The sequence below is a fragment of the Giraffa tippelskirchi genome, chromosome 7 (genome assembly GCF_054371585.1).
Source record: "Giraffa tippelskirchi isolate mGirTip1 chromosome 7, T2T-mGirTip1v1.2.pri, whole genome shotgun sequence".
Classification (NCBI taxonomy): Eukaryota; Metazoa; Chordata; class Mammalia; order Artiodactyla; family Giraffidae; genus Giraffa; species Giraffa tippelskirchi.
The window spans coordinates 5,908,750-5,931,376 of NC_137281.1; the positions used below are offsets into that span (position 1 = coordinate 5,908,750).

At 56.6% G+C, this 22,627-nt stretch overlaps 1 protein-coding gene and 1 long non-coding RNA gene across 2 annotated transcripts; one reads left to right on the plus strand and one right to left on the minus strand.

The window, feature by feature from the left end:
• Window positions 1-1,041: 1,041 nt before the first annotated feature.
• On the minus strand, window positions 1,042-15,793 carry IGLON5 (IgLON family member 5). Its single transcript, XM_081514874.1, has 8 exons — window positions 15,533-15,793; window positions 7,420-7,498; window positions 6,295-6,527; window positions 4,630-4,749; window positions 3,268-3,402; window positions 2,928-3,048; window positions 2,218-2,372; window positions 1,042-1,343 (listed from the first exon to the last, which is right to left on the minus strand). Exons 1-8 carry the CDS (start codon window positions 15,609-15,611, stop codon window positions 1,255-1,257), a joined length of 1,011 nt encoding a protein of 336 aa, XP_081371000.1. The 5' UTR covers window positions 15,612-15,793; the 3' UTR covers window positions 1,042-1,254.
• On the plus strand, window positions 2,255-6,974 carry LOC145515195 (uncharacterized). Its single transcript, XR_014060738.1, has 6 exons — window positions 2,255-2,756; window positions 2,871-3,063; window positions 3,217-3,392; window positions 4,155-4,295; window positions 4,647-4,767; window positions 5,652-6,974. It is a non-coding gene; the product is annotated as an uncharacterized LOC145515195 (long non-coding RNA).
• Window positions 15,794-22,627: the final 6,834 nt, after the last annotated feature.

Genomic DNA, 22,627 nt, shown 5'->3' on the forward strand with positions numbered 1-22,627 from the left:
GGCTGGGGACGTCTGCGTGATGCCCCTCTCTCCCCCCACTTTGTGGGATGTGGTGTGCCAGCGTGGGGTATGCCTACAATCCGAGCTGAAGTTACAGCCTCAGAGCGCCTTTCTGACATAGTTGCTCATCCTCGGGGGAACCACAGCTGGTCACCAGCTACAGGACAGCTGGAGCCAGGGGGCTATTGCTGGTCACAGTCGCTGGTGTGTGTGTGTGTATGTGTGTGTGTGTCTGAGTGTGTGAGGGTGGTCAGGTCAGCCTCTGGGAGGGTCAGTTGGTGGAGAGGCCAGGGGAGTGGTGGACCAGCAAGCTGACACCTGTGGGCCGGCCGTAGGGGCGCTGAGGGCAGCTGGCGGGCGCTGCGGGTGGCCAAAGGGAGTGGGGGCGGGCTAGGGCAAAGCACTGAGACAGACAGGTGACAGCAGGCACCGGCCTGACGGATGGAAGCACCGATCGGCCCTGGAGAGGGCCAGAAAGTCCAGGGCGGGGAGGGACAGGAAAAGCGGGAAGGTCTCAGGCCGTTGAGCCGGTGATGGGGCCTCTGGCTCCAGGCAGGTGGTTGGTTGACAGCAGGGAGGCCCAGAGCCAAGATGGAGATCCCGCACCTGCTCGCAGAGGTTGAGTGACAGCTTGCCCGGCAAGTCTGATGCCCCTCCCACTTCCAACCTGCCCGGGAGACAGCCTTTCAGCAGGGAGGGGAGGGGGCGGGGGGCGTGCATATATTGGGAAAGCGGGAGCCTGGAAAACCTCCCCTCACAGCTTCCAGCACAAAGATCCCATACCTACCTCCAGCCAGAGGTGAGAGACAGCGGGGATGGGGGCAGTGGATATGGGGGGGTGTCCAGGAGGGAAGAGTGCTGAGCCCCTTCCCCACCCACCCAACCACCCATCCATACACACACACACACATGCACACACACGCACGCGCTCACGCTCACACCCACCACACACGCGCGATCCAGTTGACAGCCTGAGCTAAGAGAGGGGTGTGGGGGTGGCCAGGGGTGGGTCACAATCGGAAAGGTGAACGGTGGCGAGAATGGCTGTAGAAAGATGCATAATTTTGCGTTATCCCTCACAGTGATGGGTTCTCTATAGATCTTCCCTCCTCCTCTTCCTTTTCCTCTTCTTCCTCAGCGGCCGAGAGCTCCTCCGCCCCTCGAGACCCACGGTGCTTGCTCCCCCTGCTCCTCTCTCTCTCTCTCGGCCTCAGGCCCCCCTCGCAGGGGGCCACCAGCGGTACTGGGTTCTTCCTACATCCTCCACCACAGCCAGCCCAGGGCGGAGAGGAGGGTCAGGGGCCCTGGGGGCCTCGGGGCCGAGTTTTCCAGGGATCCTGGGCCTGGGGAAAGAGAGAGGGTCAAGGGAGGAGGCCCCATGCGTGTCTCTCCCGAGTGCCTTGTTTCTGAGGGTCTTGTCTGAGGCCGCCTCCTAAGGGCCTTTTCGGCCTGCTCTCCCCCACTCTGTTTTAGTCTGTATCTGGCTCATCTCTGTCCCCCCTACCCCCTACCCCGTCGCAAAGTTCTTTGGTAGATCTTGGCAGGGGCTGGCTTCTTTTGACCATTCAGGTCTCAGCTCAAAGGGTGCATCTTCCAGGAAGCCTTCTCTGATGCGCTTATCCACCGTTACCATCCCCAATTCTATTGTTTATTTTCTTGGTAGTCCTTATCGATATGCAAAATTGTTTTTTGCTTATGTGTGTCTGTATTTGTTGACTTCTCATTTTATCTGTCTACTTTATTGCTTTTCTACTACTGCTGCTAGCTGTACGAGTCCCTAGACAAAAGTGAAAGTGTTAGTCACTCATTTGTGTCCGACTCTTTGCTACACCATGGACTGCAGCCCGCCAGGCTCCTCTGTACATGGGATTTCCTAGCCAAGAATACTGGAGTGGGTAGCCATTCCTTTCTCCAGGGGATCTTCCCAACCCAGGGATCGAACCCAGGTCTCCTGCATTGCAGGCATATTCTGTATCGTCTGAGCCACCAGACCTTGCCTCTTTTGTGCCTTGCTGTGTCCCCAGCATCCAATTCCCTCCCTTAGTGGGCGCTCAACGAACACCGGTCCTCGACTCTTTCCTAAGCTCGGGGTCTGTCGAGGGGCGGTTCTGCATCGCCACCTCCCTGGCCCCGCCCATACAGGGCGGCCCCGCCCATACAGGACGGCCCCCGCCCACGCCACCCGGCCCCGCCCCTTCCGCTGCTCGGGGGACGCACGCAGGAGCCGCATGGAGGCGCTGGACGTTCCCAGCCGGTTGGCTGCGCGGCACGTGTAGTTGCCGTAATGCCGTGCGCTCACGTTGGCGAAGAGAAGCATCGAGCGGGTGCGCTCCGTCTGCACCTTCAGGCCCTCGGCCGTGCCACTGCTCAGCCTGCCGGGGATCCGGGTCAGGGACCACACCGCAGGATCCTGGCCCGGGACCCCCTCCGGACAAAAAGCCCTGCCCCCCGACTGTTAGACTCCCTAATTCCCTGGAGACCCTCCATTCTGTCCCCCATCCCAGCGACCCCTAGCCTCTGGTTCTAGCTCTCCATGGATCCCGGGCCACTCCCACCTACGCCTCTCTCCAGGCACCCCAGACCCTCACCTCCAACCTCTAGGGATTCCCAGGCCCTGCTAAACCTCAGATCCAGTGGTCCCCTAACCCTAAAGCTTCTCCGACAAGTCTCAGCATCGCCCCCACCCCAGACCTTCTTCCTGAATAGTCGGAGGAGGCCAGGCTCCAGCATTCATTATCCCAGGACCCACATTTCCAGTAAGCCACCGCAGTTCCCCTGGGGCCCAGTGGATCACAATACCTGGAAGCCGGACACCGCCCCCCACCCCCCAATTCCCAGGATCCAGAACTCTGCTCCCTCTGTCCCCAAAGGACCGAAGACCCCACCACCACCACCACCACCACGGCCCGCCCCGGTGCCGTCCTCACAGTCTGTCATCCTTGTACCACTGGAAATCCGCGGGGGGCACCGCCATGGCTTCGCAGCGCAGGAGGGCGGCCCGGCCCACGGCCGTGCGGGCGCTGGTCACGTCGGTGATGGTCGGAGGATCTGGCGAGGGACAGGGTCAGCGAATTTTCCTTGCCCAGTGCGAACGAAGGGGTCTTACCCCCCAGCCCCTCCTTCCTCCTTCCTAGGAGTCCTCTAGCCCCCTCCTCGTAGACCCCTTCCTCCCACAGACCCACCCCCTTCCTCCTCTCGCACACTCTTCATCCCCAGGGACCCGGGGCCCGCCCCGCTTTCGTGCCCCGTGCCAGAGGGGTGGCTCACAGTTGACTGTGACCAGCACGCGGCGGCTGTCCGGTGCAGAGTTAACCCCGTTGTGAGTCACGCACTCGTATTCCCCGGCCTGGCCCCGCTGGATGTCAGAAATCTCCAGGATCTCGCCTTCGGAGGTGAAGCCGTCTGTGGGGGGAGGGGAGGGGAGGGGGCGGGGCCGGACACAAACACTTAACACGGGACAACACGGGCACAACACGGACAAACATCAGCGGGGCGGACAGGCGCAGGGCCTGGAGTGCCGGGGGTCAGTGGGGGGTGGGGCTTGCTGGGGTGGGACAGGGAGTGAGGATCTGGGACTTAGTAACTAGAACCCAGTGGGGAGGGTGCCAGGAGCTCCTGGGGCTCAGAAGGATCCAGAAAACACAGACCCAGTGAGGCAGGATCCAGGGTTCTGGGATCTAGCCCTTGGGGCCCAGGGAATCAGGATCTGGTGACTGGAATCAGCAATCCAGGTATCGAGGTGTCTTAGAACAGCGCGCCTGCTCAGAAGACCCTTTGGGACTCACAGCATTCGGGATCCAGGAATTCAAGACCAGGACTGTGGGGCTCAGATGAAGCGGTAGGGGAGGATCCAGGGATCCGAGACCTAGTTATTACGTTCTGGGGTCCCAAGAGATCTAGGGACTGGCACATTTGGTCTCTCAAGACCCAGTGAGTGAGGATCTTGGAGTCTGGGAAATGGTGGTAGAGATCCAGATAAAGGGGGCAGTGGGCAATGTCTAGGATCTGGAATTTCCCGTTCAGGTCCCTCTGTTTGGGGGCCGCCATGGTTCTCAGCTCTACCTTGGGATCACTTGAAGGGCTTGTTAGGACAGATTGTGGTGGTGATTGGGGGAGGGGTGGCTCTGACTCATGCATTTCTGGCAAGTCTCCAGGTGATGCTGCTGCTGTGAGTCTGGGGACCATACTATGAAAACCGCTGGCCTGAGGCATCCGGCAGAGATGTAGTAATGTGAACAGGAGATGGGAACACGGGCAGGGGCCGTGGCTGTAACCTGGCTCTGACCATCTAGTGGGTAGGGGTCTGAGTCCAGGACAATCATGTGAGCTGGTGCGGAAAGAGACTGGGGCTGCTGGAGTCGGGGACGGGGGCAAGCCGGGATCTAGCAGGTGGGTGGAGGAAACAGCCCCAGCCTGGGAGGGCACGTGGGCAGGCTCTAAGGCTCTGGGGTCAGTTGGTGAAATAACAGGACCAGGTAGGAGGGGGAAATCCGGTCATGACAAGGCTTCTGGGGGGATCAAAGGAGGCGGGAGTGGGAGGTTCTGGGTATCTAGCTAGGAACACGGGGAGCTTTGGGCCCAGACTGTGGAGTGGGGGAAGGGACTTTCAGCCACGGGTGGGGTCCTCACCTCGGAGCTGCCTCCAGGTCACCGTGGGCTCTGGCCGCCCCACAGCCAAGCAAAGCAGGTTCACGTTGCTCCCCTCATTCACTGTCACGGGCGAAGAGATATTCACGATGCGGGCAGGGACTGCAGGCCGGAGGGAAGGTCAGTGAGAGGCGGTGTGGGTTCCCAGGACCCAGGATCTAGGCCTGGTCCCTCCTCCCTGAGACCAGGAGTCCAGACCCCCAGCCCCTCCTCCCTCAGACCCAGGGGTTTAGCTGACATTCCTGTGTCTCTGTAAGAATGCCTCTGTGTTTCCCCTTCCCTCTGGATCTGGCTTCTTCTCCAGTTGCTGGTCTTCTGTCCTCACTCTTTCTCAGTCTCTCTCCATCTTCCTTCTCACTTGGTTTCTGCTTTCTATCTTTGGGTCTGAATTCCTCCCTCCCCATCTCTATTTTTATTGGTTAGTACTATTATTTTCAAAGTTAATTTGTTTAGCTAATGCTTATATGGTGCTTACTGAGTGTAAGCTTACCCTGTTTTAAGTATTTCACAAAAATCAACCCATGAAACCCTCACTACTCCTCTCTGGGGTGCATGTCTACTCCTTCAGTCGCTTCAGTCGTGTCGAACTCTTTGTGACCCCGTGGACTGTAGCCCGCCAGGCTCCTCTGTCCATGGGATTATCCAGGCAAGAATGCTGGGGTGGGTTGCCATGCCCTCCTCCAGGGGATCTTGCTGACGCAGAGATCGAACTCTTGGCTTCCGCATCGCAGGCGGATTCTTTACCGACTGAGCCACCGGTAAAGAATTGATAAACAGAGCAACCTAATCTGTTCATCAAATCTAACACATGGGGGAGTTCCCCACCTCGACCCCGCCCCCTCTGAACATTTCTCCAATCAGGGTGGCCTTATGAAGGACGCCAGTGTTTAACTGGCAGGTTACCCTCCCACACGGTTTCTAGCAAGCAGAATAAAGGAAAGGTGTCCCTTCCAACTGATGATGTCTTGAATTTGATATATGACAGCGTCATCTCCGTTTTGCAGATGAGGAGTCTGATCGTCCGGCTCACTTTGGGTGCCTCAGCCCCTGGGTGGCGGCGGCAAGGTTGGAATCGGAAGATTTGGCACCCATGTCAGGGCTTGTTAAGAGCCGGGCTGAGCAGTCCCTAGCTTCCTGTCTCTCCACGTGCTCGCTGCCCTCCAGACCACCTCTGATGCCAGCCTCCCACCCCCTGCCGTGGGTTTCTCCAGCGCCACCTCTCCCGCTCTGCGCATCCAGCCTCCGCACGCGCTGTTCTTTTTCCTGAAGGTCTCAGCTCAGACGTGATGTCTGGGAAACTGCCTCTCCTCGGAAAGACACCGCCAGAGAGGCAGGGCCAGCCTGCCTGGCTCCTCTGTCCCTGGCCTGTGGAGCAGTGCCTGCACGCAGCAGGTGCTCAATAAACAGGGCTGAGCCAACGAACTGGGGGTCTTCCTCCAAGTCCCCCCGCTCCCCCCATATCTCTCCTGCCCTGGAGGTTGTCTCTGATTTTCTCTCCCTCTGCCTGGCTGGAATCCGTGAGGGCAGGGAGTGTGTCTGTCTTCCCACGGGTGTCCCTGGAATCGACGAGGACACGAGTGTCCCCTCTCCCCACTGCCCGTTCCCCGGCTCCCCCCTCCCCCGCCAGGGCCCCGGCAGAGGGCTCACCGTGGACGATGAGGTAGACCTGAGTGGTGTACGGCTGGTGGCGGGTCTGGAAGGAGCAGGTGTAGAGGCCCTCGTCGCCCAGCCCCACCTGGGTGATGAGGATGGAGAACTCCTCGGGCGTGTTGGTGAGCAGCCGCACCCTCGGGTCGCTGGTCCAGCGGTCATTGCCCGCGTACAGGATGTTGGAGCGGTTCAGCCAGGCCACTCGGGTCACATGCTCGTCAATGAAGCAGCTGGAGGAGAGGACGAGGGGAGGGCAGTTCTTCTCTCCCCCACCCCCACCTGGCCCTCCAGGGTCCCTCCTGTTGAGGGCGCTTGGAGGTGGGAGAGGAAGGCTCGCTTCATCTCAAGTTCCCACAGCAGTCCTCAGAGGCAGGTGTGACTGCGCCCACCTTACAGGTGGGCAAACTAAGCCTCAGAGAGGGATAATTGTGACCCCAAGTGCACAATGGGATGACAGCTGCTGGTTACCGAGTGACTGCTGTGTGTCAGAGACCCAAAAAGAGGGGGACAGACGCCCCAGGGGAGAGGGACAGAGATGCAGAATGACAAGGGACCCAGAGAGAGGGGGATAGACAGAGAGAGGGACAGAGATTGGGGGACAGACCCACAGGAGAGCAGAGAGCTGGGGGATGGTAACACCGGTTCTCATTAAACAGTCAGTGTGCTAAGCTCTCTAAGCTCAGCGTGTGTTGTTTAGTTCCTAAGTGGTGTCTGACTCTTTTGTCACCTCATGGACCAGCTGGCCAGGCTCTTCCGTCCATGGAATTTCCCAGGCAAGAATACTGGAGCAGGTTGCCATTCCCTTCTCCAGGGGATCTTCCAGGCCCGGGGATTGAACCCGGGTCTCCTGCATCAGCAGGTGGGTTCTTTACCACTGAGCCACCAGGGAAGCCCGCACAGTGTATGTATAGACTCTTGAATCCTCCAACAACCCAGGTGGTGTTCACTGTTCCTCCACCCATTTGACAGATGGGCACACTGAGGCCCAGGGTGGAGCCGGGCCCAGAGTCTGGGCCCTGAGGGCCTCTGTCCCAATGAGGGGGAAGGTATGGGCAGGGCCTGTGGGTCAGGACAGTCCCCCCCTAAGGAAAGTGGAAGGGCAGCACTTCTAGGTCCCCCTACCTGAGTGTGGCGTTGTCGCCTTCACACACTGTGTAGTTGTCGGCAGGGGAGCTGAACTCCAGGCTTTGAGACAGCAGCCCTGTGGAAGGGAGGGCAGCTCAGCTGGGCAGGACTGTGCACATGTGTACACACACATACACACACACACCCCGGCAGACACACACTTCCTGCACCCACTGGTACACACATTCACTGATGTTTCCAGAGACACTCACCACAGACACACACAACGTACCTTCCCACAAGCCCATGCTGACTCAGACAGGCTGGGACACACAAATCTACACACCTCCTGAGACACTGAGACAACACACAGTCACAGCACAAACACGTGTACGTGCACACAGACACACGTACATCAAAGCTCACGTATACACACAGATGCTATGTACAGATGGGTGCACACAGAGATCCATGCACAGATTTGTAAACACAGAAATGCACATGTACAGATACACACACACACAGCTGTGCACACAGATACACAACATGCAGACACGTATAAACACGGCACACACATACATGCTCACAGTGAACACACAATGCACACAGATTCAAGAATACACACACACACATATCCATGTACATGGATACATGGATACACATATTCACAGACCCATGAATACACAGATACTCATATACACAGATGTATGTACAGATGTAACAGGTATACACATGTACACACATTAATTCCGAAATACATGGAAAGACATGCTGCAGGCAGATACTCAACAGCCACATATGTGCACACAGACACTCAGACACGCAAACGGAAGCACGCACACCAATACGGATGTGCGCGAATATCCACGTGGATACACATCTATCACAGATGCCCAGGATGCCCTCTGGCATGGTGTAGAGGCCCCCCGCGTGCACACAGACTGCCCCGTGTGCCCGGGCCCAGCGGGGCACGCTCTGGCAGGCGCATGCCCACTCCTGCCTGCCCGCTCCAGTGCCCCGGCACCTGGCAGAACCCCACCCCCACCCATTCATCTCTCCGTGGACCGTGGCCAGAGGCTGGACCGGGGCCAGGGAGAGGGGGCTGGGCCCGCGGAGGCGGCGGATAGAGACAGCACCGGGCGAGGGAGAGGAAGAAGCTGGGTGACCTTGGACGCCTGGGGAGGCTTGGCGCTCACAGGGCTGCCCTGGCCCCCACCCCAGGATGAGGAACTGATTAATCTGGTGAATTAATTGCCCGTGCCGCCCCAATGACTCCCGGAGGCCCTCTCCATCAGCAGCCCCTCTGGATGTGGCTGGGGCAGAGCCAGGGCGGTGGGCTCGCCAGGCCCCAGGGTTTGGAGCCTGGGCCCTGCAGCCCCTCACCCCAGGCTCACCCGCGCCAGAGTCGCTCTGGTCATTTGATGAGCCCTGGAGAGAGGGAAGGGACTCGCCCACCCTGAACCAGGGGGAGAGGATGCGCCAGGACAGCCCTAGGAAGAGGAGGGGGCGGCCAGAGGACAGACAGACAGACACACAGTCACTAGGGCCCGGGAAAGACGCACAGAGTCAGCCCTGGGGACAGGAAATAGTCCCACCCACGACAACCGGGTCCCGCTGAGGGACAGAGGCATACACACTTAGGCTGACGCACACAGCCCGGGACACACCCCCGGGAGAAGGTCAGTTAGAAGAGACAGCTCTTTCCCAGAAGCACGCCGGTTGGCCACCAGCCACGGCACCCTGACCAGCCCCCCGAGACATAACTGGATGCACACGGTTACACACACGCAGCCCCCCACATGCAGGTGCAAAGTCTACACACGGTTACAGCCCTGCCCGAAGACTCTCTCTCTCTCTCTCACACACACACAGAGGCTTCATCGGTCACAGTGACCTCCCAGCCGGAGGGTTATGCTCATCCCCACCCCCCACCCCGGACAGTCGTGCATGAAGCTACAGCCGGAAACAGCGACACACCGACGGAGGCTCTCAAATACAAAGCGACCGCCCTGGGCCAAGAGTCGGGCACATGCAGCCACGCTGTCACCTACAATCAGATCACACACAGCCCATGCACACACACCACACACACACCACACATGCACACCCCACACGATCTGTCATACTCCTGGTCACACACATCCTAGACCAAGCTTGCACCATCTTGGCACCGCTGACATCGGGGGCCGGCCGGATGATTCTTCATCCCGGGGCCGTCCTGTGCAGTGTAGAATGTTTGAGAGCATCGCGGCTTTGACCCCCCAGATGCCAGGAGCTCCCCCACCCTAACCAAAAATGCCGGTGTCACCAGATGCCTCCTGGGAGCCAAAGTCACCCTGCCCGCCCCCCCACCTCCCCAGCCCTCTGACAGCAACTGTCCCAGGTTCAAGGAGGCCCGCCCCAAACTGGGGGGGTTGAAGAGGGAGCTGTCCAAGGTGCCCCCGAAGCCTCAGGGTAGAAACAAGGGCTCCCGAGCTCAGCCTCGGGCCCTGGGGTAGGGTGCGGACCTCACAGAAGAGGGCAGGATCTTAAGCACATGTCCCAGGAGACAGAGAGACAGACAGACACACACACACTGTTTGCCAGAGGGATCTTTCCAACACTCAGAGCGGCCTCCAGGACGAAGTCCCCGCCCCTCAGCCTGGCGTCCAGGGCCCTGACATCTGTCTCCTGCCTCCTCTCCCCTAGTGCAGCCCAGGCCCGCATTTCCCATTTATCTTCCCCTCTCTCCCTCCCACTATCCCCCATCAAAACGCTTCTGCTTCTCCAGGCACCTGGTATATGGGGCCTCTCGGAGGAGAGACGGCCCATCCAAGCCCACACAACCTCTCGCTCTTTTCCCAGGGCTCCATGGATCAGAGGCATCTGCCTCCCCCACCTGCTCCTCCAGGGCAGGGCCCGGCTCAGACCATCTGCGTCCCCAGCACACGCAGCTGGGCCCTGGCTGAGGGCCGTCTCGGGAGCTGAGTGATGAAGTTATCTCAAGTGGGTCTTGGATGCCTGGTCTGTGTGTCTATAAATTTGGGCGTCTGCCTGTCTGTCTCTTGCGGCTCCCAGACTCCAGCCTGTGCTGTGTGACCTTGGGTAAGTCCCTTCCCCTCTCTGGGTGTCAGTAAATGGAGGAGAGGGTCAGGTTAGCCATCCCACCACCCTGTCTGTCGCTGGGCCCGGCCCCTCCCTCTGTCTTAGTCCCAGTCACCATCCCTCCCTCTTAGTCCCCATCACCTGGACTGTGTCTCAGTCTGCTTTCCTCACCAGATGGGAGCCTCTCAGGGCGGGGCCTGGGTCTCCTCACCTGCAGCATCACCCCACACACAGTCTGACCCAGAGGCGGCCTCAAGACATGTTTAATACCTAAATAAACAAGCTAGTGCACATGAGGTCCCCTCTGTAGGAATTCTGCTTGGAAAATGCTGAATCCCTACTCCTTCAAGTCCTTTTGTTTTCCCACAATACCTGCACTACCTCCCTTAGAGCTCAGATCACACTATGGTGACTGTGTCTCTCTCCCCTGTCAGACTATAAGTTTATTGAGGGCAGAGCCTGAGTCTGACTCAGGTTTGTGTCCCCAGCATCTCCCAGCACCGGGCCTGGCCTGGAAGGCCTTGGGAAATATTTGTTGAATGAGTGAATGTAAATGGAATGCCTGTAACATGCTTTGCCAACTCTTGAACTCCTATGCATTCTTCAAAACCCCAGCTCAAATGCCCCCTCCTCCAGAAGTACTTCCCTGACTGTTCGAGGTGGACAGTTCCCACTGTCTCTACTGGGTACCCTCTGATTCAGCTGTGACAGCATCCAGGTGTGTCTCCCCTTCCTGACCAGGAGTTCTCCAAAGGCCTAAATCTTGGTTGTGTCCCCCAAGTTGGACTTAGAGAACTGTTGGTAGGGGGGCTGGATATCTCTAGAGATTGGATAAGAAAGCCCTGAAGAGCCAGAGCTGACAGATCAAACGTCTGTCCCATCACTTCCTGACTGGGTGACCCCCGGCCAGTCTGAGCCTCAGTTTCCTCAACTGTGGAAAGGAGAAAAATGGTATTTCTTCCCTCAGCAGGCTATTTATCAGGGATTCCACGAGGACATGCAAGCAAAATGTGTAACTCAGCGCTTAGCAGGCAGGAAGGGACTGAAAAATGCTTGCTGCTCTTAACAGCACCTCCTTTTTAAAGAAACATCTATTGTTATCCCAGGTTTGGTGTCGTTCCCCCGGGGATGGGGAAAGTGCAGGGCGGGTCTGGGTTGTAGGTTGCTCTATGCCCAGCACCCACCCCTGAGTCTGGGACTTAGCATCTGCTCTGCTACTACCAAGCCAGCATAACCAGGCTGCTAAATGAACGGACTGGGGAGCCTGGCTGCCAAAGTTCAAATCCCAGCTGTGCCACCAAGCTGCACAAGTTACTTCCTACACCTGGGGCTCAGTTTCCCCACCTCTAAATGGGACCCATCGGGGACCATCATCATGCCTCACTCACTGGGTTGAGGGGGAGAGGATGAAGGAAGGTCACCCAAGCAAGCAGGCTCAATGCAGCTCCTGCTAGTTAAGCGCCTGCAAACAGCGCTACCTTTGTTGGCTGGTGGGATGGTTATGGGGCAGAGATCAGCCTGGCGGTGGATCCAGTGGTGATGGAGGGACCATGTGGGTCTCTGCCACTCCAGACGAGTGACCCTCATGTGCTGGGCTGGGCTGTGCTAGGTCGCTTCAGTCATGTCCAACTCTTTGCAACCCTAGGGACTGTAGCTTGCCAGGCTTCTCTGTCTATAGGATTCTCCAGGCAAGAATACTAGAGTGGATAGCCATGCCTTCCTCCAGGGAATCTTTCCAAACCAGGGATCGAACCAGTGTCTCTTAAGTCTCCCGCATTGGCAGGTGGGTCCTTTACCCACTGAGCCACCTGGGAAGCCCAAGAAAGGGCCAGTATAACTACCACTGCAGAGCCCCTAGACCTCTCTCCCTCTTGGCTGACCTCCCAAATCCTTCTTATCACTGATGTCCAGTGTCTGTATGCTGAGCCTAGAGCCCTGGAACTTTCCATATGCTGGCCATTCCTTTCCACTGGTCCCTTGTGGCTCAGCTGGTAAAGAATCCACCTGCAACGCGGGAGACCTGGGTTCGAACCCTGGGTTGGGAAGCTCCCCTGGAGAAGGGAAAGGTTACCCACTCCAGTATTCTGGCCTGGAGAATTCCATGGACTGTATAGTCCATGGGGTCGCAAAGAGTCAGACACGACTGAGCGACTTTCACTTTCCCACCGCAGGGCCTTTGCTTCTGCTGCTCCTAGGGAATCTTTCCAAGGCTGACTCCCCCCGTCCTTTCAGCCTGAACTCCACTCAGCTGCTCAGATGTTACCTGAGCTCCCAAGGCCAACTCATCTGCCTGCCGAGTCATTCTCATTTCTTCTGTGCTCATCACTCTCTAAAATCACCTGTTTACTTTTTAGGTTTCGTTTTAGTTGGTGGATCTCTCTCCACCCCACTAGGATATAAGCTCCATGAGGGCAGGGATTCCACTGCTGTGTTTATAGATCCCCAGTGTTTATAGATCCACAGAGACTGTGTACCCAGTAAGTATGTGTTAAATGAGCTAACAAGGCAGCACCCACAGTCTAGACAAACTGGGTGCTTGGGGGACCCCCTAGAGAAGGGTCCCCGTGCCTGTGTTCACCCTGCCCCTGCTTCATCTAATACGGCAAAGGAACCACCCCCAAATCATCAGCTGTAGCTACTTTTCTAAGTGGATGTGTGGATGTGTGTGTGTGTGTTGGCATAAAGAATTTAGGGGAAAGACAGAGCAGTATCTACAGATGCCAGGGAGGTCGAGTTAAGTGGAAAAAAGCCAGTTGCAGAGAAATGGCTTTACTTTGTTTCTACCTTGGGAGAAACATCAACAAACTAACCAATCCTTTACAGACGCTGAACTCTGTGCATCTGACTGTGCAAGTGAGAGGCGACTGGGGAGGCTGAGGGCCCTGGCTCTCTCTCGAGACTGGAAGGTGGGGGCGGGACGTGGCGGGGTTTGTTTTATGAATTCTTGGAGTGGATGGTTCACTGGTATGCTCTCCTCCTGTAATCTGGAAATCATCAAATGAATAAAAGAGAGGAGGAGATGCAATCTGGTGTAACCTCCACTGGCTTTTTCTCAGCCTCAGCCGTCAAGCAGTGGTGGGTAGGTGGGGCTGTCTTTCCAACCCTCTAATCCTGTCTCAGCTCACCCGGCCAGCCACTCTGCCCTCTGTCCCTCTGGTCGCAGTCCTCTGATAGAGGACAAAAGGCCCAGAGGTGGGAATGGACTTGACCTAGGTCACAGACCATCTCCTGGTTCCACCGAGCTCCCAGCCCAGCACGTGTGAACAACAGTGATTTCTAGGGTTCTGAAGAGTCAAAGTAGAAGGCAAGCTGGAAGTGATCTTGAGAGTAAAGAAAGAGAGAGAGGAAAATGGAGAGGTGAAGGGAGAAGGCCAGAGACATTTCAAAGGACAAGGAGGAGAATAAGTGACCCGAGATGGGACGTGAGTTCCCAGAAGTGGGTGAGGATCAAGGCACCATGTGAAGGGCTGGAGAGAGACAGAGAGACACACGGGGTGTGACGGGGACATGCAGTTCCAGAGGCCAAATGGGCCAGATGTGGAGCTGTGCTGAGCCCAGCAGCAATGGAGAGTCGGCGACGCAGCCACGGAGACCTACGGAATGTCACCCCGAGCCTGGGAGCCTCTGGAAATGGCCCAGACGTGAGAGAGACCGAAAGAGACAAGGGACACAGACAGAGAGACACAGACAGGCAGGCAGAAAGTCAGATAGGGATTCAGACGGGCCAGGTGGGAGGGGCACCCAGACGCTCTGCACCACGGAGGGGGTGACCGCCCCCCCGCCCCAGCCCCCAGCATCCCGTGTGACTCTGCGAGTGTGTCTGTGTCTGCAGGTGTGGCTCCGGGTCGGACCGGGTGATGGGTGTTTACGTGGCTGTGCCTGATCGGCCTTGTGTGGGCGGGAGGCTGAGAGCGGCTGTCTCGCTGAGACTATTGGGGGTTCTAGGATGTTCCCGACTGTGTGTCCCTACCTCTGTGATTCTGGGTCAGGGCAGGGCCTGGAGGTGATTCTCCAGAAGCACTAAATGAACCCTGGCCCCTACCTCCAGCCTCTTAGCTCTTCCCTCCCCTCCTTAGGGGGTCATCTCTTGGACCACCCCCAGGTCGTCTGCCTGCTGGGAGATACAAGGTCCAGCTATACATCTTCTAAACAGAGACTGCCAAGTTCACCCCCCAGCCTCCCCCCTTCCATTCTTCCCTTCCAGCTCTACAAAAGACCAGCCCCCAGCCCCCTCCTCAACTAGGAAGACTGATATTAACCCGTTGACCCCGGGTTAACCCTTCCCTTCCCGCGGTCCTCAGTCACCCTCTGTCCTGCCCCGAACCCAAATATTCAGCCAGGGCTTTCCACATCTGGAGTCCCCAGCTCAGCACCCCAACTTCTTGGATCTTCAGCCCCATCTCCCCTAACACATAAATGCAACCCTCCAAATACTAACACTTTCTCCCAACCTAGACGACCCAGCTGGGGAATTTCAGTCCCTTCCCAGCTGAGAGACCAGCCCCACCCCCTTCTTTTGCCGGCCCTGGGACGGAGGTCTCTGGACACCCCTGCCCCCTCCTCTTACTGACCCTGGCAACCTGGGAAGACATCATTCCCCCAACCTTCCCCCAGAAACGCCGACCCCAGCCCGCAGGCCGGGACCCCCTGGGAGACCCTCCCACGCAGAGATGAAGACCCCCGACGGGGCATCCCTCTGCCTATCCCCCACCAACTCAGTTCAGAGATCCTGCCCGGGGACCCTTACTTAGCGTCTGATCTCCCCCACACGATCCTGAGCCGCAGACTCCCGCCCCCAGGCCGGGACCAGGTGTCCTCGACCCTCTCGCCGACCCGGAGAAGCAGACCTCCGCCCCTAGGCCCAGGCTCGGGCCCCAGGACGCGGACCCCTGCCCCCCGGCATGGAGCCAGACGTCCGAGGACCCCTCTCCCAGCCAGAGGATGCTGCCCCCGCCCGCCCCGGGCCCAGACCTCGGCGTCCGGGGGCCTCCTCCTCCCCGCCCGGGGATGCTCTGTCCCCCGCCCCCAATCCCCGCCCGGGACCCTGGAGTCCCGGCCGAGCCCCCCGCCCCCGGCGCTGCGGTACCTCGGCTGATGACGGCCAGGCCGGCCAGGGCGGCGGCGGCGAGAAGCCGGAGCCGGGCCCCGGGCGCAGGGGGGGGCATCGCGGCAGCGGCGGCGCGAAGGGGGAGGGGAAAGGGGGGGCCGGTCCGGGGCGCGCAAGGCCTGGGGGGAGAGGGGGAGGGGGAAGGGGACCCCGCCTGCGGCTGCACCGGCCCGGGGGGCGGCGGGGGCGGGGGGAGGGGGCTGGGGGGGCGCGACGAGGCGGCCGGAGCTGCTGCAGACCCGGGGAGGGGGCGGCGCTGACGGGCAGGAAGGCCGACCAATCAGGGGAGGCGGGGGGCCGGGGAGGCGGGGCCGGGGGGGGCGCTTCTTGGAGGGAGAGGCCTTTGTTACTGCGGCCCGGCCCCTACCCCCTCCCGCCCCGGCCGTCCCCGCGGCTTCCCCGCCTCGGATCCCTAGGACCCCGGGCCGGGACACTCTCCCTGGAGCCCACCTTCCTCCTGCTTCAGGTCCCAGCCTCATCCTCCGGCAGACCCAGAAATCCCGGTCCCCCAGACCCTGGAGACGGGTCCCCCAGTCCTCGCTGTCCCCAAACCCAGGAACCAGAGCCTCAAGTCCCTTCCCCAACCCAGACCCAGAAATCCTGGTCCCCGGCTTCTTTCTCCCCTAGCCCCAGGAGCCTGGGCTCCCAGCCCCCCAGACCCTGGAGTCTGGTCTCTCGGTCCTCACTGCCCCCAGACCCAGGAAGCAGAGCCCCAAGCCCCCTCCCCCACCCAAACCCCAAGAATCCTGGTCCTCAGCCCCCTTCTCCCCTAGCCCCAGGAGTCCGGGCTCCCAGGCCCCTCAGACCCTGGAATCTGGTCCCCTAGTCGTCAGGGCCCCCAGATCCAGGAATTGGAGCCCCCAGTCCCCGTCTTCTTCTGGGACAGGGTTCTGCTTCTCTGTCTACTTTCATGAATAACAGTGACTCTGGGGTGAAGTTTCCTTCGGTTCCCCACCCTTCTCCCCATCCCTCATCCCCAGGATAACAAGGGAATGGGGAGAGGCTGGGGGACCTGACCTTGGGATGTGGTGACTCAGGGTTTAGGGATGAAAAAGCCCCACTGCTCATTTTTTCACTTCCTTGGCTGTATGACTCTGGACCAGTCCCTTCTCTTCCCAGAATCTCGGTGTCTTGCCTGTGAGATGGAATCATCTGTATATCTCAAGGTTACTGAGAAGAACAAGCGAGATCCTGGGAGGTGCCAGCTCTCCCAGCGCCCCAACAACCTGTAGTTAGTTCTCTCCTCCTGGTCCCACTATGCCTCCACTTACTAGCTGTAGTCCCCTCTCCTGTCCACCAGATGAGGTGTCCTGGTCCCTGTCTCCCCTACAGGCTCTGAGGCAAGAGAACCACCCCTGAGCCCACAGCCTGTCTGGGGCACTTGGAGGCAGGAGTTACTGAAGTCACCCTCTAGGGGCTGTTTTGCCGCAAAAGCAGGAAAAGTGAAAGTGTAAGTCTCTCAGGCCTGTCCAACCCCTTGCGACCCCATGGATTGTAGCCCACCAGGCTCTTCTGTCTATGGAGTTCTCCAGGCAAGAATACTGGAGTGGGTTGCCATTCCCTTCTCCAGGGAACCTTCCAGTCCTCTGTTCCTCCCTGATCCCCCCACATTCAATCTGTCTGCAGGAGCAGCTGGCTCTGCCTCTAAAACGGATCTCCACTGTGTCCTCTTCTCCCCGCTCTGCCCTGCTCTGAGCTGTCACCTCTCCCCTGGATGGCCGCTCTGGCGGCAGCAGCCAATGCCCCAGTCTCCTGGCCTCCACCTCTGTCTCCACCCTCAGATCAACAAGCACTGAGCACATAAACCACCTGATGCTACCACCCTGCCTCACTTGCTCACTCAGCTCCAGCTGCTCTGGCGTTCATTCTGCTGCTTGAACAAGCCCATCTCGTTCCAACCCCAGGGCCTTTGCACTTGCTGTTTCCTCTGCTGGAAGGCTCTTCTCATCAAACTGTCCCCAGACTCTTTCTTATCGTTCAGGTCTCACCCTTAAGAAGCCTTGGTTGATCCTGCTGTCCAAAGGAACCCCTACTCCCAACGCAACCGCTCTCTGCCACACCAGTTTTGTTTTTCTCCCTGGCCTTTGCCGTTCCTTTATGTCGTGTGTTCACTTGTTTGTTTCCAGTCACTTCCCTTCCCCACTCCTGTCTCCCACTTCCAGAATGTAAGCTTTGCTAAGGCAGGGTTTTGTGGTTTTGTTTGTTTCATTGAGGTATAGTTGATTTACAATAGTATATTAGTTTCAAGTGTACAACATAGTGATTCAAAGTTTTTATAGATTATACTCCATCTAAAGTTATAAAATATTGGTTTTATTCCCCGTGCTGAACAATATAATCTTGCAGCTTATTTCTTTTATACTTAGTAGTTTATATCTCTTAATCCTCTACCCCTATCTTGCCCCTCCCCTCTTCCCTCCCCTACTTCCCACAAGAAACCACTAGAGAACCACTTGTCCTCTCTATCTGTGAGTCTGTTTCTGTTTTGTCATATTCATCTGTTTGTTTTATTTTTTAGGCCTCGCATATAACATAAAGTATTTGTCTTTCTCTGTCTGACTTATTTCGCTAAGTGCAATACCCTCCAGGTCCATCCATGTTGTTGCAATAGGCAAAATGTCATTCTTTCTTTATGGCCGAGTAGTATTCATATATATATATATATATATATATATATATATATTTCCCCAATGGCTCAATGGGTAAAGAGTCCGCCTGCCAATGCAGGAGACACAGGAGACTCAGGTTCGATCCCTGGGTCAGGAAGATCCCCTGGAGAAGGAAACAGCAACCCACTCCAGTATTCTTGCCTGAAAAAACCCATGGACAGAGGATCCTGGTGGGCTACATATCCAAAGGGTCACAAAGAGTCGGACATGACTGAGTGTCTAAGCACACATACATGTATATGAATCTATATATATCTTCATCTTCTTTATCCATTCATCTGTTTTTGGACACTTAGGTTGCTACCATATCTTGGCTATTGTAAATAATGGTGCTATACATATTGAGTGCACATATCTTTTCGAATTGGTGTTTTTTGTTTTCTTTGCATAGTCCCTGAGGAGTGGGGTTGCTGGATCGTATGGTTGTTCTATCTTTATTTTTTTGAGGGACCTCCAGACTGTTTTCCATGGTGGCTGCCCCAGTTTACATTCCCCGCCAACAGCGTGAAAGGGTTTTCTTTTCTCCACACCCTCTTCAGCATTATCATTTGTGGATTTTTTTTTAAATGATGGTCATTCTGACTACCGACTTTTATTATTATTCATGGAGTGTCACTGTTGTGCTAGGGGTTTCATAGTCAAGACATGAAGCTCCCTGAAGATGATGCTTAGAAGTCTCAGGGGTATGGAAGATGCTCCATTTCAGCCCTAACAAGTGAAATAAAAATTCTGATGGCCTCAGGTATCATCTTTTCATCCATCACATGGGCAAAGTTCAAAGGACCCAGGAACGCACCAGGTTGGTGATGACAGTTGTTGACAAGACTGAAATCAGTCCCCTTTCTATAGAGGGCAAGTTGGCATTACTTCTGAAAACTATGTACATGACCCTTGACCTTGAAAGTCCACATCCGGAATTTTCCACTGCAAAAGTACTCTTGTACACACCCAGCAGCTAAGGGACAAGATCATCAATGTAGTGTTGTCTGCAGTGCTCAGAGGACAAACTAAATACTCCACAAGGGACTGGTTCGATATATTACTGCATTGATGGGCAGCTGTTAAAAGACTGAGGCTGATGACAGACTGTGTGGAGTTCTGTAAGGGAAGGGAAATAAATACATAATGCAAAAATTTAACACACGCAAGTTTGTGTGTCCATCCTATTCCTCTAGAATAGGCTTTTTTTAAAAAGCTTTTTTCTTTTTTTTTGGTGTGGATCATTTTTTAAGTCTTTATTGAATTTGTTACAATATTGCTTCTGTTGTTTTTTTATGTTTTGTGTTTTTGGGCCATGAGGCATGTTGGATTTTAGCTCCCTGACCAGGGATCAAACCTGAGTCCCCTGTATGGGAAGGAGAAGTCTTAACCACTGGACTACCAAGGAGGAAGTCCCTAGAATATAGGCTCTCTTAATCTTGGTATCACTGATACTTGGGGGCCGGGTGATTCTTCGTGGTGGGGGTCACCCTGTGTGTTTCATGGTGGTGAGCAGCATGTGGGGACCCCACCCTCTAGATGTGGGTAACACTCCTTCTGCCGAAGTCATGACAACCCAGAGAAGGGTAACCTGGCTCCCAGTTGAGATCCACCACTCTGGGAGGAAACACCAGGCACCAGAACAGCGTTTGTCTATGGCAGGGGTGGGGTTGCACTCCGGATGAAGAGAAGGCATCCTGATTGGGTCTGCTCCCCGGGCAGCCAGGAGAGGGCAGATGCCCCTCGGGCTGTGAGCCCTTGGGAAGGATCCTCCCCTTTTCTGAACCTGAGCATCCTCATCCCTAAAGGTGAGAGTGGGGGACCAGCTCCCATCTCACAAGATTGCTGTGTGACGGCAGGCAGGCTTCTGAATCTGTCTGGTCCTCAGTTCACTCCTCTGTGAAAGGGGCACAATGACTGGGGCACAGGGCTGCTGGGTTGAGTGAGTGACGGCTGAGGGCATGGAAGGCGCTCCGTCCTGGCTGGCGTCATTGTCACAGTTGCTGCCATCACCTCCTGAAGGGACAGAGGAGGTTCATACCAGCCTGCCTCCCCGTGGTCTCCTCTGTCTCTCCCTCCGGGCACCTCCCCTTCCTCCTTCTGTCTCTGGTTTATGTCCCTGTCTCCGTCTCCTTGTCGTCCTCCACCACGGTCACCGTCCGGCTCTCTCTCTCCTCCTCCCCTTCTGTCTCTCCCTCACTGTTTCTCAGTCCTTCCTTCTGTCGCTTATCTAGCAAGTGTTTTCCCAAGCCCCCAGGGTGCCACACTCCGTGCTGAGCACTGCAGGGGCCTGCAGATGAGACAGGCCTCTCGCAGTCCAGATGGGGACCCAAGGCAACCCGGGGGTGTGGGGGTGGGGGCAGGGCAGGGCTCAGGGCTCAGAGGTGGGCACTGAACAGCCTAAACCACCGAGACCCATTATCCCTCAGAGGAAGATGCTCTGGTCCCCTTCTGGGCTGACTCACCTGCATCTCCTGCACTCCCAGCTGGCCTCAGGACAGGTGTGCAGTGAAGGGTTAACTCAGCAGGCCTGAGTTGTCCAAACTCTGCCCACCCCAAACAGAGGACTGGCTCTTTATCGGCTCCTGGGAGGGAACCTCTAAGCCCTTGGAATGTCCGGATAGGAGTGTCTTTGTTTATCTGGGGGCCTCAGGTCACATCAGATAGTCTATGCTAACAGTGTGATTTATGGAGGACGCCTTGGGTCATGTGCTATCAGTTTGACCTCCTGGGCAGGGTGGTGATGCTGAAAACTAAGGGCTACATAACCAACCTCCAATAAAAAAAACCCTGGACATCAAGGCTCAGGTGAGCCCCTGGTTGATGACACTGTGCATGTTGTCACATATTGCTGCTCGGAGATCATGCAGACTCCCGATTCTGCTGGGACAGGACCACTGGGGGCTCCTGCCTCTTTGGGACTCTGGCTTGTGTGCTTTTTTTCCCATGGTTAGTTTTAATCTCTATCTTTTGGCTGCAATAAACCATAACTATGAGTACAACAGCTTTGCCAAATCCTTTCAGTGAATCTCGAAACCCAGTGAACATCAGCAAATGTCTGCTCAGAAGGTGGTGAGCTGTAGGCTCCTGGGGGCCCTCTTCATGGGCCCCCCACCACCACCATGAACTTCATGACTACTTCAAGCATCTGATTCTTCTTTTTTAAAAAAAAATATTTATTCATTTGGCTGCTCAGGGTCTTAGTTGCAGCATGTGGGATCTAGTTTCCTGACCAAGGACTGAACCTGGTCCCCCTGCATTGGGAGCATGGATTCCTAGCCACTGGACCACCAGGGCAGTCCAAGCACTTGATTCTTATCCTGGTTCAGAAAGGCTGTGCTTGGCCCCATGGCATGCAGCCTGGGATTGGAGCCCTGTCTGTCTGACCCCTTAGCACCCTCTCGTGTCTCTCCCTTGACTCTGGAGGAAGAGGTCCACCTTGTAACCTCTTCTTGGAAGATGATCCACTTTCCAACCTTATCTTTATTCATGGAGCTGCTGCAGCCTTCCTCATCAAGCCAACCACCCATGGGGACATCCCATTTTTCCTGAACTTGATCTCTGTGTCTCCACGATGACCTAACTGGTGGGGTACGGGGTCTGTGAAGTCCAACTCAAGAGTGTTGCCTCATGTATTCTTACAATGAGAAAAACAACTTTTGAAGAAAACAATTTTGTTTTCCCCAGCTGCCGCCTGGCCATTTTACAGTATGATAACCCTGCTCATATCCGGAGTCTGAACATTAGATAAGGACTTGAGTGTAGGATGCTCGCTGTAAGTTCACGCTTTGTTTTTCCCCAGATACCTTTTAAAATAACCACACAGAGTCAGGCCAGAACCAGTTAGTGACCTAGTGACCTGGCCGCAATCGCCTTGGGAGTAATAGGCGCTCCTACCTTGCCATCTGGGGCTCGCAGGTGGCCTGGGATGGGGATTGCCCTTCCCCACGCCCCCTCACGTCTGGGATCTGCAAGTTACCATAAATCCCGAGCCGCTACTCGCTGTGTGCGGGTGATACTGAAACCGCCCCTTCCCCAAAGTGGGAGCTGGATGCTGAGCGAGCCACCTGCCAGCCCTGTGAGTCTGTGTCTTCTGCCTCCTCATTCAGCAGGTCAGAAGCTGGACATGCTCAACGCCATACCCCAGCTCTGGCTTCTCTACCCCGTTGGTCCTGGAAGGTGGGCAGAGTCAGCCAGGCCTCAACCCCTCTTGATTCTCCCAAGAGTGGCTTGGGTGAAGGTGGAGGCCTGTGTGCAGGGAGCCTCACCCAGGCTCAGGCGGTGGCACTTGGCCTGGCTCGTTTCTCCCCATCGACTGCCCCCTGCCAAGACACACTGCTTGCCTTGCCCTGGCTGGAGTGCTCCAGCCCCCAGCACCCCCAGTTTATGACGATCCTGTGGCTTCCTGTGCCTGGACGGCCATCAC